The sequence below is a fragment of the Dermatophagoides pteronyssinus genome, unplaced genomic scaffold (genome assembly GCF_027571235.1).
Source record: "Dermatophagoides pteronyssinus isolate colony J.1.1.1.1 unplaced genomic scaffold, Derpt_VIB-CSIC_2022.12 sq0015, whole genome shotgun sequence".
Classification (NCBI taxonomy): domain Eukaryota; kingdom Metazoa; phylum Arthropoda; class Arachnida; order Sarcoptiformes; family Pyroglyphidae; genus Dermatophagoides; species Dermatophagoides pteronyssinus.
The window spans coordinates 1,117,190-1,138,154 of NW_027461539.1; the positions used below are offsets into that span (position 1 = coordinate 1,117,190).

Below are 20,965 nucleotides of genomic sequence, written 5' to 3' on the forward strand. Positions count from 1 at the left end.
AAACGTTTTTTTTAGTAAAATCTTGTTTTTGTTGTCGTTGATTTCATTGAAACAATAATAAAAAAGAAAGAAAAGAAAATACAATGGAGATCAATTAAAAAAAAACAAAATAATTAAATTAAATTATATGATGGATGTTTGTATGTATTTTATGCTTTTCAATGTGCGTATGTTGTTTGTTTGTTTGATTGATTTTTAGCATAGTGAAAAAAAGTGATAAAAATTTCAGATTATAAATGTGTGAATATGAATGGGATGGAATGGAATGGGTCAAAATGCCCAAAATCCATGAGATTGAATATATGAAATATTGAGAAATCTGTTCATAGAACAGTTACATTTGAAATTATTCTATACATCCTTCGAACAACAAAAAATTTTTTTTTCGAAATGGAAGGATATATGGTAAAAAAACAAAAAAAAAAGTGTGGAACAAAAAAAAATTCCACACAATTTGTAAGGCACATACCTTACAAAAACACAAAACCGACCCCCAAACTTACAAATTGGATGATGTTTTCACAACAAACGAATAATACCTTCGTTGTTTGTTTAAAAATGGAAAAATATTGAGATTATCCTTGAAATCTAGTAACTCTAAACATAAGGATAACTCAAAATATGGAAATACATAGGTATTTACAGCAAAAAAACCTTTGATGACCATTTACAGGGCATAAGGTTGACAAAATTGATAAACTAAACGTTGTGCACGTTCAGTTTTTTTCATTATACCTTTTTTATAATATTGTCTTATTGAACGTGATAATTTATCATAATTCATAGCCGGACGATTTTTTCGTTCACCCCAAAGCCTGGCAACACGAACCGAATCTTCAATTTTGAATACACCACGTTGTCGTTCTAACCAACGAATTGCATTTTCATGTTGATTTGGTTGTGATAATAGTTCACGAAGAAATTGCCATAATTGTATCGATGTTGTTGAACCATGTGGACGTGGACCATTAAAAGTTGATTGTTTGGTTGTTGTTGTTTTTGTTGATAGAGGTGAATTGGTTTTTGATGATGTTGATGATGATACAGCAGAAATCATCACACGACATTTACCATTGATTGGATCATCATCGCTCATTATTTCATCTGATTTCAACAAAAAAAAACAAACAACCAGTTAATTTTTTTAAAAAAAAGGATAAAACAAAACAATTTACCATCACTTCCATATTCGCTTGTAATAATTTGTTGTTGTTGAGGATATGCAGAAAAAATATTTTCCTGATATCCTGTATGATCAACATTTCCATAAACATTCTGTTGATATGAGGTATATGAATTTTCTGGAAATTTTCTCTGATTCAAACCAATGATATGGTCGACTGATTGTTGTGATGATTGTTGAAATTGTTGTTGTTGTTGTTGCATATGATTGTTGGTTATGTAATTATTATTATTAGCCAATGATGTTGATGATGCGGCTGATGAAATACTACCGGCAGGTGATGAACAAGACAATAATGATCGTTGTGGTGAACTAGATGGACTATTTGAATATACCGAATTATTTGATGATGGATCATACAGCAAACGATTTGTATTTGATAATGATTGTGTATGATCATTTTGATATCCATCCATAAAATTATTACTACCATAATTGAACAACATCTGTTGTTGACAATCATCACTATAATTACTACTACAATATGATGATATTGGTGATGATGATGAACATGGACTTCGATTGTTATATGTATTGAACATCATCAATGATTTGTTATCATTCATAATGGCCGGAAATTGATCATAATTTTGTTGCTGTTGTTGTTCAACAATCATGTTCGATGTGGATGTTGATGAAGAATCAAAAAATGCCAAATCCGGTTCAAACATTTTTGTAATTGCTACAAAAAAAACGAAACAAAATCAATTAGTTTTGTTGTTGTTTTTTGTTTCAATTAAATCGAAAAAATGTAAAAAAAAAAAAAAAATACTAACCATTACGCCAGATATTTAATTCTTGATATAAAATTTTTGCATAATTCCATGTTTGTATATTTCCATCACCATTATTATTATTCATTGAATTTAATATTCTTTGATGAAAATCTTGTATATTTAATTCACATAATGACATTCCATCCATTGGAAAACCTAATTCAACAACCAAATTAAATGATTGTAATTGATGTAAACGTTGTTGATACATAAGCCATTTTCGTACATCCGTTTGATTCCAATTGTAAGGATCTAAACAACAAACAAACAGAAAAAAAACAGAAAAAGAAAATTACATTCTGAGAACGAAAAAATAAACAATGTCCAATGTCAAATGTAGTGTGAACGGAAAAATAAAAATTGGATTTTAATTATTGGTTCACCATTTGGTGTATGGAGAGAGAGGATATATGGTGGATGCATGATTGATTTTTTTTTTTGTCAAACACATAACATACATAACACACCAAAGTAAATAAGAATTTCCGGTGTTTTATTTTCATTTTGTTTGGTCAGAACAAAAAATCTTAGGCTATTTCCACCGAAACAACAGCATTCGAGAATAGCATGGATAATCCGTTTCGTTATCTACAAAACAAAATCTACATTTCTTGCCATTTGACTTACATTTGCCACTGTGTTTTTACACTATGTGTGTATTATTACTTTCATTCAGGCGAACATCAAACATTTTAATCATTTGATCATTATCTCAGTTCAATGAAGAAAAAAATTAAAAATTTTTAAACCGAAAAAAAAATTCCAAAGTTTTTTTTTCTAATCAAAATTCGAATAATCTTTAAATTTTTTTGGTGTGCTATATAGAAGTATGGCACAAACTGATACTGAGGACAAATTTTTTTCGCTTCTTCATTTTTTTCGCTTCTTCTTGGCTGATTATAAGGGTAAATTCGAATCATGCTATGACCGGGTGACCTGGTGACACTATCTTGTGATGCTATGATGATGATAATCATGGAGGTGGTAATGTATCATCGAATCTACCGCAAAGATTCAGATTTCCCCATCAATTTGTTTAGTACAGAAAAAAACAAACATTCAGTGTGTGAAGCCGGTTATTCAGAAAAAACAAAATCTTTGCTGTGAATCATTAGATAAAATATTCAGAAAAACGAGTATAAATGATCTAAATTCATCTAGTAATTTTTTTTCTAATCAACTTTACTACTATGTCACACACACATTATAAATTAAGAATGGTGATGGATAAAATGATTGATAAAATGATCGGTAAAACAAACAAAAAAAAACTTACCAGCTGAAATGGCCAACATTTTACAGGCATGATTAATTTCGGCCATATAATCTCGATTATCATCTAATAAAAATTGACCATCACCATCCATTGATGAACGAGATGACCATGATGATGATGATGATGAGGATGATGGTGTTCCTTGTGTTTCATAATAATAATTATTATTATTCTGATGATTATTAACAAAAGAATCATTTTCATCTTCATTTTTAATTTTGATTGTTGTTGCTGTTGTTTGGCTATTCGAACCAATTGAAGGCATTGTTGTTGAAATAGTTTGTCCACTGTTATTATTATTATTCGATTGATTCGAATGATAATGATAATGTGTAATACATTTGATTTGATTTGATTGTTTAATCATAATGAAATTTTGTTGTTGTTGTTGTGGAGAAAAGGTCAAAGTTGAATTGTTGTCTCCTGTTTGTTGATTATGTTGATTGTTAGGAATAAAATCTGGTGATTGTTGCTGATAGACATTATAATTTGTTGCTGCTATGGCTGCTGATGCCATTTTTGTTTTGATTGTTGTTTCAAAAGATGTCAAAATGAGAGAGAGAGACGTCAAATTTCTTCAAGGTAGGTCTAATTTCTTTTCTTTTTTTGCTGAATAGACCAATGAATAGGCGAGGTCAAAAAAAATAGGTAGAAATAGAAAAGATTAACTCTGGATACTCTCTATTTCTACTTGTGCGGTCCAAAAAAAATCTAGAATTTATAAATGAAAGATAAATTGAAATTTAAATACAATGTAACGACACAAGTCAAGGACAAAGTAAAAAACGATAAAGCTTTTAACACGAAACTCTTTATTTCTTTCTCTCTCTCTCTCTGAAACCAAAACTACTACCGGTATTACTTTTTTCAATCGATCAATCAATCAATCAATCAATCATAATTTTCAAATGACAACTTACTTTTACGAAATATAAATAATTATTGAGACATTGTAAATAAATTTCAAAGTCAAGTTCAAAGTCAAATTCTTGTTGTCGTCGTAAATAATAACATAAAATAAAACAGACAAACAGAATTTTGAAGAAATCAAAATGTTAGATAGCATTTAAATAGGCAAACAATTTAGTTGATTACCTTTTTATTTAAATACTTGTAAAAAAAAAATTTTTTACAATTATCATCATAAAGATTGTAACACCTGGTTACATTATCTGGTTTTGTATCGTTTTAAAAAGAAATCTTGAAAAAGAAAACAATTTTTTTTTGGCTCGATAATGCAATTGAAATCCAACCATCATCAACCAATAACAAATTACAATTACGTAATGAAATTAATTTTTTTTTGTTGAAAATAATAATCGTATACGATAAGCAAACAAAACCTAAAAATCCAAAGATTATCTTCGTGTTGTTTATCTTTGTAATATTGAATCAAATCAAATTTTTTTCAAGGATGAAACCAATTTTGATTAGCTGTACTTGAAAAAAAAAATTTTTGCCTTCGGTCCAAACGAGAATTAACAGGAAAAAGTACATATTGATAAATTGAATTTCTTAAGAAATCAGTAAAAGATTTTTTAATTAAATTAAAATAATCTTAACAAGCGATTTGCGTGTGTGTGTGTGTGCATAATAAACGATAAGGTAATCCAGCCAGCTAGCCAAAAAAAATTTTGGGAAAAGTCATATGACACACTCACATCATATCAATCAGCTATTATCGATTTGTGTGTGAGCTTGCCAAATTGGTTCGTAAGATCGATTGATTGATTGATTGATTTTAAGAGATTGAAATTCAATAGAAAAAAATTTAACTGAAAAATTAGCTTACCAAACACGAGCAGAATGGGTGAAAAATTGTTTTTTTGAGAAAATACCATCAAACAAAACAAACCACTTAGCAAATTTAGCAAATAATAATGATGTAATGAATATTTTTGGTTTATTTTATTTGAGAAAAAAATCAGTTTTCCAAATATGGTTGAATGATTCTTTGGAATCTTGTTTTTCTCTTTTCACTCTCTCTTGCTTTGGAAGAATCATTCCAATTAACAATGGATGCACTCTCACTTTGGTTAGTTAGTTAGTAACTCTATTTTTCTTAAATTGAAAAGAAATTTTCCCTTTTTTTTAGTGATTCGGCCGTTCAATGACCAGAAATTTTTTCTTTCTGTTCGGTTTGTTTGTGTCATATTTTCTTCTCGATTGATTCATTAGAAACATTGTTTTCACGGGTGATATTCTTGTTTTTCAAAAAAATGAAAAAAAATGAATGTAGGTCTTGTCTCCGGGTTTGACATGTGTTATATAATCAGACATCTTTTTTACCTGTGTGGTTGAATGATTTACAGAAGAAAAAAAAACAGAGTTTTTTCCATTGGGTTTTCCCATTGTATCGCACACACACTGGAGAGAAAGAAAGAAAGAAAAAACTAGGTGACCAGCAAAAAAAAAAAAAATAGGTAAGAAATTTAACACCGGAAATATTCTTGTTTGTTTGTTCAAACCATAATTATTGATTCTAAATCAATTAACACCTGATTACTATTACATTTGGTGAAACAAAAATTAAATATCTTTTCACGATTAAACAATAATAATAATTTGTTTGTTTCTTTGTTTCTCTATGAGTGTTATTTATTTATTTAAAAAGTGTGAACAATATTGAGCAATATGATTAAAACGTGATTCGTGATGATTTTGAATCACGAATCACCTTGCTAAAATATTAGATATTCTTTTGAGGTTTTAGGCTGAATTCAATGAATGAATGAATGAATGAATACTTCCTTAATATCGATTTTTGATTTTTTAATTTTTTATTTTTTGGCTACTTAAATATCATCATCATTGAATCGTGATGATTCATTAGTCATCAAAATAGTCACGTGATTCACGTTTTTATTCATATTTTTTCGAAATAATCATTATCAATATGGAAAACTGCTGATGCTGCCAATCTGTTGCCTACCGCAAAAGGCTATCATTTTGTTTTTTGTTCTGCGTTTAATCCGATATTAGGATTAATGTGTAATGGTGGTGGTGAGAGTTTTTTTTAAATGATTTTTCTTTTTTTAAACACAGATAATCGATGCTGAAAATTTCCTGAATAGCCCTCAAGGAATTTCGAATATAGAAAAATTCCAGAAGCTATGAATTTTTGATTGAAATTTTCGCCAAAAAAAAAAAGAATTGGCAAATTATCGGTCAAAAAACCGATTTATATTTGACAGAGAAAAATTATTCATGCAAAACCAAACAGAAACTGGCTGATTTTTCTTTGATTTGAATTTTTTTTGACTGTTGAAGAAAAGAAAAAATCAATTCAAACAAATGAAAAAAGAACAAACAAATTTGGCCAATTCCAAAAACGACAACAAAAGAATTTAGTTTTCATTTTTTTAAACATCTTATCGGTTGAAGAATTTTTTTTTACTTCGTTTTGTGATTTGATCAAAATAATTGGACTTGAACGGACCAATTATGATGATGATGAACGATAACAAATGTAATGGAGGGAAAATCGAAAAATCAAATCAAAATGAAAGTGAATTTCGTTTTGTTCTCGAAACATTGTCATTTTCAGCGAAGTATGTTTAAAATGTGGTAAATTAGCCATAAAAGAAATGGAAATTTTGTTTTTTTTTTCATTCAAATATTTCTTACCTGGCGATGTCGATGATGGAATTTTATTCAAAATTTTTCTATACAAAACACACTTTGATGGAGAAAAAAAATTCACAAAACACGTCCACCAAAAAAATATTCAAATGATAATCAAATCAACAAAAAAACAACATGAAAAAAAAGTTTCAAACAAACATCTTTTCAGTACAGAAATCAATTCAAGAATGAAGGTAACTTTTTTTTTCAGTGGTGGTCAATTGGGTAAGACCGAATCACATGAACGACGACAACCTGAATGGCAAGTGAAAACATTTTTCATTCATTCATTGAGAATACCGAGGATAAGGCCAGTCAGTTCAGTTCAATTCAGTGAAATAAAATGATCAGAAGTAGCATAGAGGATGAAATGGAAAAAAAAATATTTAACATAGGGACGGTAACGATAAAAAAGATGATGATAATGATAATGGTAATGGTCGACGGTCAAGACACTGCAGTATGTTTTTGTATGGCTTCAGGCTATGGCAAAAACTGAAACTAAAACTATGGCAGGACAAACACATTGATTGAACAACAACATTCTGTTCAGAATTGAAGGTAAAAAAATCAAAATCAAAAATAAAATAGATCAAACTGGTCTGGTTGGTTCTGATGTGGTTCTGTGTATGGTCATTATTATCAACCACCACAGATACTAAGAGACTTGGTTGGAACCATTCAACGTTCAATTCGAAATCGAAATCTTTTTTTTTGACGACGATGATGATGATGTTGTTTGCAATAAGCAATATTATCATCAACAACAACGAAAAAAAAAAATTGATGCAAACAGTAGAACATCTTATGATGAACAAATGATGGTTAGGTTAGGTTAGAAAATTGGTGGAAAATTTTCTTTCAAAGAAAAAATTTTTCCAATTTTTTTTTGGTAGAAAACAAAAACAGGTAGGTAACATTGTTGAATGTAAAGAAGAAATTAATTGATACAAAATTTGACTCGGTTTGGGTCGATCAATTGTTGATAATGATAATAATGAAGAAGGTTCGACGACTGTATTCAAGGTAAAATGTTAAATGGTAAAGGTTATTATAATTTATGTTTATAATTATGATTATGATGATGATGATTATATGTACCCCTATGGTCGATAACTATTATTGATGCCCGAAAGGCATCAAAGATCATCATCATCATCATCAGATAAACACCTGTTGAAGATTTTTTTTTCATCTTCTTTGGTGATCAAAATATGTTTTTTTCTGATTGAAAAAAATGAAATTTTTGTTTTTTTCCCAATTTTAATTACGTTCATTAATTTTTTTTCTTCAAAAATCTAGAGACAAAAAAAAACCTGATGAAATCAATGCAGATCAAGGATTCAGAAATTTCAAGTGAAGAATTTAATTAAAGGACATTCAATTCAGTCGTTCGATTCGATGATGATTGAAGTACACCATCATCCTCTCTCCCTCTGATGAATTTTTTTGACAACAACAACAATAACGATGATGGTGAGATGGGATGATCATCATCATCATTATTTTCTAAAAAGATAATGGTCATTGAACATTGAATGAATGAATGAATGAAAAAGACTATTTTAACCTGACCAAAAATGGAAAGTTTACAATTATTATTATTATTATTATGCAACGATCTATTGATGATTCCTCTTCATTCGTCCATCCATTTGGATGATAATTATGATGATACTGGTGACGAACAACGAGCGAACATTCAACAACAACAATCATCTTGATTGACTATTTCAAGCAAGGTCATCGATTATATGATGAAGAAAGTTTTCAAGAAAAACTTCAATTAAATGTTTGCGAAGAAGAAGAAGATAAAAAACATTTTATCACAACCCAAAACACAGGTAAAATGGAAAAAAACGACAGTGAATTAGAAGTGATTGAAGAACGAAGAATCTCAAGTCAGTCATCATAAACATCAACGAACGAAAAAAGGTCAAGTATCATTATCATCTTTCTTTCGTTTTCTTTTCTTACCATCTAATCTAACCAAACCAAACCAAAAAAAGACCACAAATGTCAAATCAAATAATATGTGATCCGAATTGATTTTCTTCACTTCAAAAAACAATTTTTTTTACCCAAGAACAATTTGATGATGATGATGATGGCAACCCTCTGAACCAAGATGAAAAATTCAAATAAAAAAATTTGCATCCCAGAACAAGAAAATTTCTTCTTCTTTCTGTATGCAAAGATGGGCGAGAGAAAACTAAACTAAGAAAAAATCCATGTTCTTTATCATCATCATCATTTTGACCTGTCATTGATAATTATTGGGTTTGGGCATTTTTACAATTTTTTTTTGATTTTAGCCAATGTAGATGATGATGATCTAAATGGACAAATATTTTCACCATCATCTAGAAAGCGAATCTAATGATAATGATGATGAAAAATATCACTTTCTATTTTTTGATTTGGGCAGTTTGAATCAGCAGTACTGAAAAATTTGAACAACAGAATTTGATTGTTTTTCATTTCATTGCATCAATTTTTTCATTTTTAACAAACAAGCAAGCAAGCAAGAGAAAACCAGAAAAAATGATAATCTTCATGTTTTCCTAAAGTAGAAAATGCCAATTCAATTCATTTATTATGGTTTTGTATGTTTGACAAATTGATTAAACTTTCGTTTCTTTCTTGATCATCATCAGCAAATGAACCTGAGTGTTGTTTGTTAGCTATAGCTAGTCAATGGCTATAGCCAAACAAAAGTAAAATTTTTTTTTTCTCTTATAGCCAGCCGCTTTTGTAAAAAATCATTATCATCATCATCAATATTCACAATGCAAATTGAGTTTACAAGTGCAGGGGAAAAAAATCGATCATAGTTCTTCTTCTTCTGTTTTTCCTTCTTGTGTTTTGAAGATAACAATCAAAAATTTGTTCGTGTTACTATCTTGTTGTTATTTTCCTTTTTCTCTATTGATTCCTTGAATGCTTCCCCCCTCCGCTGAATAAATCGATCAATCAAACGAAGAAAATCGAATTGATCAAAACATGATCAATAAGGATTACCAAATTCAAAACAAAAAAAAGAATGTCTTAATTTTTTTCTTGAAGATCGAATATCAGTCAAATCTTATGGATGATTTTGAAAATCCTTTTTTCATTTGTCTCGTTTGTTTATTCGAAGTAAAGAGATTAACTAAAGGAATCAAAAATCCAAATAAAAAGATTTGAAATTTGAAACAAAATTTCCACCTTTTTTTTGCTGGTTTGGTTTGCACCCAAAAATTGATTATCATCAGCAAAAGAAAAAAAAATTGATTACCATTATGTGATGAAATTGAAAGAAAATGAAAAATTCCTATCTTATCTTATCAGTTTTGTCACATTTTAATTATTCTTTTTGTGTGAGGGATTTTAATGCTGTTGTCACTTTATCACAATTGGAAAGAAAGAAAAGATCATCATCGCTTTTTTATCTCTTGCATCCAAATCCAAATCTTTAAAAAAAAACAAAATTGATAATAAAGATTTCACAACAAACAAACAATGAACATCGATCGATTTGTTTGTTTGTTTTTTTTGAGAGGATTTACACGAAAAATCTATTGAATTATTTGTCTTTTCTTTTCTTTGAATAGAAAGAAAAGAAAAGAAAATCTAGCTACTTTATTCATTATTAAACTGTATTGGTTTCATTCATTTACTTTTACACACACACACACTGATTGACTGACCACCACAGGTAGATAATTGCATCTATGATGATCCACCTGATGATTTTCATTTTCATTTTCATTTCTCTCTCTCTCTCTATGTATCTCATCACACACACAGAGCAATTATTGCTGCTTGTTTTTTTTTCATCATTTGTTTCCTCTCTACATTTTTTGTTGTTTGTTGTTTGTTGTTTAAGTCAGTCGGTAAAACCTAAAAGGTTAAGGTCATCACCATCATCATTTTTTCCATTACCATTCTTTTACCTGGTTGTTGGTTGATTGTAACAGCCAAAATGAATAATCAAATGAAAGGTCAAGTGGAACAACAACAAAAACTAAAACTAAACTAAACTAAAAGTTCATTCAATCACTGTTGTATCTCTGTTGTTGAATTATTATTCTTCGTATGCGAACTAAGGTGAGAGGTTGTTGTTGTTGTGCATATTTCAATGCAAAACAAAATCATTGATGAAATGAAAACTTTAGGAAAGCAAAAAATGAATGAATGAATGGACCTTTTACACAGACATCTCCATAATGATAATGATAAAAAAAATAATTGGCAAAGTTTTTTTTCTTCAAAGTTTTTCAACAGTAACAACAACAACAACAAAAAATCGAAGGTTTGACAAGCATATATAATAGATAGATATGAAGAGTTTCACTCTCTCTCTCTCTATTGACCGACCAAAACTGAATGAATTGAATTGAATGATGATGATAAAACGATGGCTATCATCATCATCATATGGACATCTATATAGTGCAAATGGTGGTAAATTTTCTTCATTTTTTTTTAAATAAGGATGCCCGAGGGTACAACATTCCACCATCACTACCACCATTTAGGTAAGAAGAAGATAAAAATGTTAAAGGAAAAACAACAACGAAAACATCGCAGTCGCTGCCGCCAATATCGATAAGATAACCAAAAAGAGAAAAAGAGAAAATGAAAACTGGATGAAATTCATCAAATCGACAATAATCAAATCGAATCGAATTGGAAAATTTTTTATTTAGGGCTTGGCTAAGCTTCTTCTTCAGCGATTCTCTGCTGTTGTTTGATGAATTTTTTTTCTGGGTAATAAAAAACCGAACGAACGAAAGAAAGTTGTGCCACTGGCCAGCAAGATTCTTCAACGACCAAAACCAACTAACTTGGAAAAAAAATCTAATCAGAAAAATGTTAACTAACTTCTTAAAATGTGAAAGTTGATGATGAAGAAGATGATCGAAAAACTTGGCCAGAAGCCTTATAATCTTTGTTTGTAATCATCCAGCAGCAGTAACCAGCAGTAAAAAAAGAAATCAGAAGTCAAGGTGTGTCTTCTTTCTTCCAAACAACAACAACAACAATTCTTTCAAATTGATCAATGGGTCAATGATAAAAAAAAATGCGCGTAATGATAATCCTGTCGAAGGAAAGAAAAGTATAATTACGTTGATGATAAGAAAATAATAATGAAAAAAAATTTGATTCAAATTGAGATTCTCGAAAAGGAAAAAAAAGCAGCAGAATAACGACGAAGAAAGTAGCAAATTTTGTTTGTTGAAGCAAATTGGTTTGTTGTTGTTTGTTGTTATTTTCATTATAGGATAAAATTAACTAAATTAACCGCAAACAAACATGGCGAATAGGGAAAAAATTCTACAATTCTTGTTTGTTTAATGAAATTAAATTTTAGAAAAAAAAATTTTCGAATTTTTACAATCGATATTTATTTGAATATTTTCTTGATCGTTAAGAAATGTTTTCTTAAGGAGAAATATAAATTGGTGAATTCAAAGTTTGTTTTGTCGAAGTGTGTGTGCAATATTGAAAAAAACGAAAAATTGTTTCTGAAATTTTTTTTGAAAAAAACAAACTAAAACAAGATAAAAAGATAAAAGACAGAAAATTTTGTTTGCTGTTTTGAATATGTTACGATCGTTAAATATTCGTTATTCAATGAGTACATTATTATTATTATCGATACAAATGATGATGATAATTTTAATCATTATTAATCCATCAATATCATCATCATCATCATCGGATTTTATACCCGAAACATCAAGACCAATTCCACCAACATCAGATCAAAATAGACTAGAAGAATTTTGTAAAATATTACTTGATAATTTTCAAATAAAAAATCTAATACAATCAGTATCTGTTAAAAGAATTTATGATCCAAATTGGCCAAAAAAATATCGTCATATATTAACATTATTGATAAATTTTCAATTATATCGTATACCATTAGATCAAATTAATTATTTTAGCAAAGATGGTTTTTATGCAGCTAAAATAAATATATCATTCTTACCTGATCATCAACATCAAAAACATTTTGAACAAAAATTAACAAATATTCAAGAACATATGATTAAAACAAATCAAATACCATCGAATGGAAAATATTATTTACGATTATTAAATTATTTCAATTATAATGGACAAAAATATCAACATTATTTTTTTCAATCAGATTTAACTAAAAAAATTTCATCATTATTAATGATTGATGGAAAATATTATCCACTTCAAAATAAACCGGGATTTTTTCCATTTTTTGATAATGATCAATTATATTATTCGATTGATCATGAAAATATTAAAGCCTATAATGAAAGTAATGTTGGTGGTGCTGGTGATGGTATTGGTATTGGTGGTAAACTAAATACAAAATTTCTTACATCACCGGGTTATTTTTTATTCAAAAGTTATGATAAAAAAACTGGTAAAAATATTACCCGTATACAGTTTATTTATTTGAATAAAAATTATGGTATGTATCATCATATGAGTGATGTTTGTAATGTTTTTTACTAATTGATTGAATGTTTGATTGGTTTTTTCCTTGTAATAAAATAGTTGATCAATCATCATATTATACAAGAAAAAAAAGAGATACTGTTGATCCATTAAAACCATATGCAATATATAATTGGACAAAAATTGAACATTCACAAGTTATTATGATTAAACAATTGAATAATAATAATGATAAACAACAACAATCGGATGAATCAATATTTGATGATCAATTAACATTTGGTTTTATTGATCATAATAGTATGATACATTTATGGTTACCATGGCGTAATCCACCATCAATAGTATTTATACCATATTTAAAATATTTTGATGATTCAATTCGTTTATCATATACAGAAATATTAATGGAAGAATATTTTGAAAATTGTCCAAAAAAATTTAATCCAATACCTGAAGAAGCTAGAAAACATAGACAAATTGATTCAACAATTTTACGATATTTGCCAATAGTTTTATTAACATTATCATTACTTATGTTGTTAATATTATGTGGTGGTAAATCAGAAAAAAGACATAAAAAAGGAAAAGGTAAAGATAAAGGTAGAGGAAAAGGAAAAAAGAAAAAAAAACATTCTCGTTCTACACGTGAAGATTCAGATATATCAGCAGAAGGATCTGATCAACAAATGGAACCTGATTATGATGTTGGTGATGAAGAAGGTGGTGGTGGTGGTGGTGGTGATGGTGATCCTAATCTTGAAATGGGAATGGAAGATAATCCAGAATTATATGAACAACAACAACTTGAACAACAACAATTAGAAGAACAACAACAACAACTAGAACAACAACAACAACTAGAACAACAACAATTAGAAGAACAACAACAACAACAAAAAGAATTGCCACCAGATTCATCAATTCATGAAAAACAAGATAAAAACCAACAAAAATCGGAACAAGAAATGAAAATGAAAATGATGAAAAATCGTATGAAAATTGGTAAAGATTTTGATTTTGGTAAAACAACTAAACATTTGGCACAAATATTGGTTGGAAAAGAACGTTCATCACGAACACCACCAGGATCACCAAAAAAACAAATGTTTAATTCAGAAATAGGAAAATATAAATCACCAACTAAAAAGAATGTATCATTGAAAAAAAGTAAATCATCAATAATGAAAAAAATGGGAAAAAGTAGAAAATCGATTAAAAAAGTAAAAGGTGGTGGTGGTGGTGTCAGCAGTGGTGGCGGTGGTGGTGGTGGTATTTCAAGAGGTAATATTCGATCGGATTCAATGATTGGAAATCAATCCAATCAAATGAATACATCAAAATTATTTGCATCACCTGTAAGTAAATTAAGACCCGGACAAAAAGATACAACAAGAAGAAGTTTTCTTGAATGGTTTTTACCACCACAACGTTCAAGTCGTCATATACCAACGCCAAGAAAATCACGTAAATCATCATCAAGAATATCAAAAATATCACCAAAATATAAATCACCACCATATAAATCACCATCATTCAACAATAAATCATTCAATAAATCACCACGTATATTACCAGCCGGTATATCAGCATTACCAAGTATGTCACAAATTTCAAGACCAAAACAAATGAAAGGTCTTTCATTACAATCAAGCGGTATTGATGATCCATCAGCATCATCAATAATTAGTCGATCAACACATTATACAACAATGAGTAATGTACAAGAAAAAGTAGTTAATCGTGGACCAACACATAAATTACATTTTGGTTTTTCCGCATTTGAAGTAGGTGTTGTACCGAAAAAATCACCACCAGCTAAAAAAAGACGATTACGTGCAATGAGTTCAGATTTAGATTTTGAAAGTGGTATGCAATGAAAACCAAAACAAACAAACACATCAGCACATCATTATTAAACACACACACAAACAGACAAAACACACACACACACAGACAAACACACACACACAATCATCATTCATATCCGCACACAGAAACAAATTAATGAATGAATGGTGAATGATGATGATGAGAGATGGAAATAAAAAAAAACTTTATAATTTTGTTTTTTAAAAAATTTTTGTTTATAAAAAAACTTTTTTTCTGGTTTTCAGATTATCATGGTAAGGTAGGTGTGCAGGCAGAGGGTCCGTTATAAATCTATTTTGGCTTATCTTGTCCCTTTAAAATTTTTATGATGTCTAGTCTCTTCTATGTTTAAAGATAGACCAGACTTAATAAAATTTCGCTCAGAAGGAATGTTGGTTGGTGTGTGTGACCCGCATTTTCGGTGAAGAAATTCAAAAATTCAATATAATTGAATGGTCAAATGGACCTTTTTACTGCTGCTGCTGCTTTTTGCCTGATAATAATAATTATTACCTATGGAACTTTTGATTCATTTCAAAATTACACACACACACACCCAAACATTTTTTTCTTTCACCAACATTATTATTATTCTGGTTCTCATGGTTTATTTTTCTGGTTTGGTTTTCAAAGTTTTCAATTTTGAAAATAATAATAATTCTTTGGTCACTTAAATGATGAATCAGGTGAGTAAATAGAAAAAGAAAAGATTTTTTGGTTTTTGGTTTTGGAATTTTTGAAAATTCTGGCTACTAGAATTACATGATGATGATGATGGTAATTGTATTCGAGGATTTGTTTTTTCTCGATGATCAAATCGACCGACCTACCGACACTGACATTGGACATCAACAAATCGACATGGATGATAATTGTTTTTTTTTTTCATTTTCATTTTGTTTGGAAAAAAAAATCTACCAAACTAATAACAACAGCAACAGCAGCAGTAGGGTGGCAAAACATGCTGTGAAATCTATTTTATTTTGTTGTTTTTTCATTTATGATCACTGGTCTTAGACCCTGTTGATTTCAATGGACCATTGAAATTTCGAAAAAAAGTATGGTGTATGAATGAGATGTATGCAATCATTTTTATTAGCATCATAATCATCATCATCTGCATCTGAAATATGAATGAAAATTCTCTGTTCTATTCTGTTGTTGTTCCTGTGTGTGTAACAATTAAGGTAACGCTTCAATGCCAGCAACACATCACCCAAAAAAAAAAACATCAAACAAAACAAAATTGTTTGGTGAGAGATTGAGAAAAATTCAATCAAATCGACAAGGTCAAAATTCTATGTTTTTTTAAAAAAATTAACACTCTTTTTTCCCATGAATTTTCCATTTTTTTCGTTCGCCCAAAACGAAAATTATGTTAGCGAAAAAAAGGAGGTTTTGCCAAAAAAAAAAAAAAAAAAAAACATTGAAGAATTTTCAAATATATTTACCACCTACTTGTCAGATAAAAGATGAGATGATTGGTAGTTTTGGTTATCTTCAAATTCGTCCAGCTATCAAATTCGATGATTATCTTCGTCGTCCATAAGAATTATCGATGTTGTTATTCGATTGGGGTAGGTTCACGATTGTAAAGTAAAAAACAAAATGAATTGAATTTGAACTTTATGTGAATAATAATGATAATGATTCACTTGATTCTTCGACTTATTTTGTTTAACAACCAGAGAAACAAAATTGACGTTAGCAACCCAATATTGTATTGAATAAGAATGATTATCATTGATCTTGATTATCCATTTTGATTTCCTTTTTCTTTCCTTTCCTTTTTCTTTCTTTCTTTTACACAACTTAAGTGTTGACAAGTAATTATTATTTTGAAACAAAACAGAAAAGAAATTAAACAAAGATTTCCTGCCATAAATAATCAAATGATCGATGATTCGATCATCAATTTGTCAACAACAACAACAAATAAACAAAATAAAATGTTTGTCGCGAAGAAATTTATTGATTTTATTGAATTGATTAGTGGATACATACTTCCTTTTCTTTCTTAATTTTACAAAATTTATTTTATTATTTTCTAATTTGAGATTATTTTTTTATAGAAAAAATTATCATGAGTATTATAATGATGATAAATTCTTAAATTATACAATGACTAAATGAAATAAATAGATACAAATAATTTGATTATTATTCTTCAATAAATATTTTCACCATTTATGAGCATTGTTTGTTGTGAAGCTGAAATGGAAATTGTATCGTTTTGGTTTCTTAATGGATCAATTTGTTTCAAATGTTGTTGTTGAACAATATTGTTTGTTGATTCATTAATATCTCCATTAGTTTTAATCATTTTCTTTTCATGTATTGCCATATGTTTACGAAGATTCCCTGCTAAATTACAACGATAATTACAACCAATCCAAGTACATGCATGTTTTCGTTCATTTTTATGCATTGCAATATGATCGAATAAACAAGATTCAGTTTTGAATGGTTTACCACAATCAGGCCATTGACAAATAAATTTTCTTTCACCAGTATGTCTTGTACGATGTTTTCGTAATAAATCAATACGATATGATTGATAATCACAACCAGGCCATTCACATCGATGAATTGTTGCCTCATTATTATGAACACGAATATGTTTTTTTAATGTATCAAGCCATGAATAAACAGCATCACAACCTTCATAAGGACATTTTAATGGTTGATTTTCATGTTCCGTTCGATGTAATCGTAATGAAAAAACATTTTCAAATGTTTTTAAACAAATGTCACATTTTCGTACGATTGAATGTTTTTTTCGATGAACATAATAAGATGATTTACATCCAACTTGATAATCACAATCAGGAAAATTACAATAAAATATTCTATCTCTATTCTTGACGCTTTTTGGCTTTTTATTTGTTTGGATTTGTTTTTGTTCAAGATTTTTTGATTTTTTCATTGTTGATTTGGAATTTTTTCGTTTTTTCGTTTTACCTTTTAGTTGTTCCTTTTTACTCGTGTTTTTTTCCAATTGTTGTTTACTGTTTTGATCTTTCTTCTTTTTATCTAAAGATGATTTTTGATCATTTTCAAGTTTTTTGACATTAGTTACACGGTTACGTAACTTTTTCAAACAAACGTATGTAGTTTTTATTGAGCAATCATTATCCTAATCGAAAAATGTAAATAAATATCAAAATTGAATTCAAATGAAAAATTCAATAAGTTACCTGAATTTCAATCGCATCCGAAGGTAAAATATGATCAACAGATTCAAGATGGATTGGATTCAACGAAAGACAAACTGATTCGATTGGATCAATATTTTTCTTACAATTTATCTGATTATTTAACATTTCGAATAGCTGAAAAAGATGATCGTATATTTCGGAAGCTGGTCGTTCTTGTATTTCGAATCGATGACAACGTTTCCATGATGATTGAAAAGATTTGACAAATTTTTCATAACGTTTTTTAATTTCAATTAATTTGGCCGGAATGTTTTGTTGTTCACTGTTTTTCATTTCATTATTATTTAATTGAATTTTTAGAAAACGTTCAAATGTTTTGATAGAATTTATACATTGACGTTGTAGGATCATTAGCCGACTGAGCTGATCGATTTTCAATTTGATATTATCGAATAATTCCATATTACGAACAAATCGATCATCATCAAGAGAATTTAATTTTTGATTGAATGAAACAGTTTTTTCGCCATTCTTTTTCGCAGATGATCTTAATTTTTTTGCAGTTGAATTCATGATTGGAAGACTAAGTGTATTGGTTAACGGTTTTCATCAAGAATCAATTTCATCGATAACATCGAAAAAAAGAAATTCATAAATTCATTAAACTTTACTCAATAAATTAAATAAATTTTAGAATTTCGAACAAACAAAAAGAGGCGTTATTGTTGTTTGTTCATTTCGTACAATTCACAAAGATCACGTGATCATTTTAGGCACCACCCCTTTTTTCAACAAAAAAAATTCCTTCGATTCAGTAAAACTATAATTTAATTTTATTTAGTTTTTGTTTATAATCGAAACTGAATTTTATTAAGAATAATAATTAATTGATTAAAATCATTTTAAAATTCATAATTATTGGTTATATTATGAAGAAATTGCTCGATTCGATCTGGCATTATACCGAATCTTATTAATTGTCGCATTTCATATGCCGACAATTTTGCCAGATTTTGTGATTCGCTAAACATTGTTTCATTTTGTGTTATAATAAATTTTGCCACTAACAAAACCATAAATATGATGATTATCGATCGTTTGTTCATTATTGTTTTTAAAATGTATAGTCTTTTTTTTTGAGATTCAATTGGCCTTATGGTACCGGAGCGTTTCTTTTTTTGAGGGGTAATTCTCAAATGTAACCAATAAACCGTAATTATAAACATTTTCATTCATTATTGTAGTTAATTTTTTTTCATTGTAATTTTTAATTATTTAAAATTAAATTTAAACGATAATCATTTTAGTTTTCAAAAATCAATTGAAATTATTTATTTTCGCTAGATGTCAACACATAGTTAAAATACATAACGATTTTTTTTTATAATTGACACAGGAAGTGGACCAAACTATGTCAATATTGATTTAAAACATACCACCTGAAAATGGAATCAAGCAAAATTCATTAAAAATGATAATGAAATCATGAAAATAATAATATAACGCCGATATACTTTTGCCAACATTATAAAATAATCCATAAATATGTAATATAACGAGGGATGATGAAATGGATACATATTCGTTCGTTTCAGTTGATTCGATCAGTTTCAAATGGGTTTTAAAATGGTCAGAGATTAGAGATTCGAAGCACTTCATGCCTATAGGCCTAATATCATCAGCCAATCATGAGCAATGGAACCATCAAGTGTTTAGCTGATATTGCGCCATTTCCACGGTGGTATATATTGTTGTTGATTATGGCCATTCTTTTTTATAAAAGGGTAGGACTTAAAGAAACCATGGTCGGAATTGTGTGGTCAAGAAGTTTGTATTAAAGTCGATAGATATGCTTTTTTTTATAATGTCCGGAAAGACCATTTATCATGTGTAACTCCAATTTTATAATTAGTTTAACAAAACAAAATGAATTTAAAATAAAATTTTTGATTGTTCTGGCATTTGCCCGAATCTTATTAATTGTCGCATTTCATATGCCGACAATTTGGCCATATTTTGTGGAACATTTGTTCAATTTTGTGTAAATATGACATTTACTTTCGTGCTTCAGACACTGGACCAGCAGCTAAATCATGAAATCTTTGACGTGCAGAGGACAGTGCTCGATGTTTTGATTGATCAGATAAAACATAAATGTTCGGATCCATAGGAGCCAGCTGATCAGGCGTAAATTTGAAAATTACAATGTTTATGGTCACATTTTACAAACTTGATATTTACTACTACATTTTACAATAAAAAAAAACAAACAAAAATTTGATAAACAAGATAACGATGATATTTTTTTTTTAGCAACTCGAATACACAACATTGATCAATATGGTAAATTGAAGCAAAAAAAAGGCTGTTATTCATTCGAAAAATTCTGAAATTATTTCAAAAAGTTGAATATTCGTTATATATGTCATGTTGCAGATGAGCTTGACGTGGCTGCCTGGGCTACAAAATGCACATTACAATATTCATTTACAGTTTTTGTCCTTTGGATATACACATTGTATATTGAGAAATTAAATTCATTTGTATAGAATGATTTCGAAGAAAATAGAAAAATTCCACAGTAAAAGTGAGGAACAAATTGAAAAAGAAATATTTTCGAAAGTGATGAGTGTAACGGATTACGGAT

At 28.8% G+C, this 20,965-nt stretch overlaps 3 protein-coding genes across 4 annotated transcripts; 1 reads left to right on the forward strand and 2 right to left on the reverse strand.

Annotated features, from left to right (window-relative positions):
- Positions 1–523: 523 nt before the first annotated feature.
- On the reverse strand, positions 524–16,754 carry LOC113791551 (uncharacterized). 2 transcript variants are annotated; one of them, XM_075822135.1, is made up of 5 exons: positions 16,619–16,754; positions 3,236–3,946; positions 1,960–2,211; positions 1,176–1,865; positions 524–1,104 (listed from the first exon to the last, which is right to left on the reverse strand). In XM_075822135.1, exons 2-5 carry the CDS (start codon positions 3,750–3,752, stop codon positions 668–670), a joined length of 1,896 nt encoding a protein of 631 aa, XP_075678250.1. In that variant the 5' UTR covers positions 3,753–3,946; positions 16,619–16,754; the 3' UTR covers positions 524–667. The 2 variants fall into 2 exon arrangements, with proteins under 2 accessions (XP_075678250.1, XP_075678249.1); XM_075822134.1 differs by lacking the exon at positions 16,619–16,754 and adding an exon at positions 4,156–4,310.
- LOC113791550 (uncharacterized) lies at positions 12,293–15,351 on the forward strand. The gene is made up of 2 exons (XM_027341340.2): positions 12,293–13,301; positions 13,388–15,351. Exons 1-2 carry the CDS (start codon positions 12,449–12,451, stop codon positions 15,166–15,168), a joined length of 2,634 nt encoding a protein of 877 aa, XP_027197141.2. The 5' UTR covers positions 12,293–12,448; the 3' UTR covers positions 15,169–15,351.
- A 471-nt stretch (positions 16,755–17,225) lies between the features above and the next one.
- LOC113791538 (uncharacterized) lies at positions 17,226–19,140 on the reverse strand. Its single transcript, XM_027341328.2, has 2 exons — positions 18,358–19,140; positions 17,226–18,296 (listed from the first exon to the last, which is right to left on the reverse strand). The coding sequence occupies exons 1-2, from the start codon at positions 18,889–18,891 to the stop codon at positions 17,328–17,330; spliced, it is 1,503 nt and encodes a 500-aa protein (XP_027197129.2). The 5' UTR covers positions 18,892–19,140; the 3' UTR covers positions 17,226–17,327.
- Positions 19,141–20,965: the final 1,825 nt, after the last annotated feature.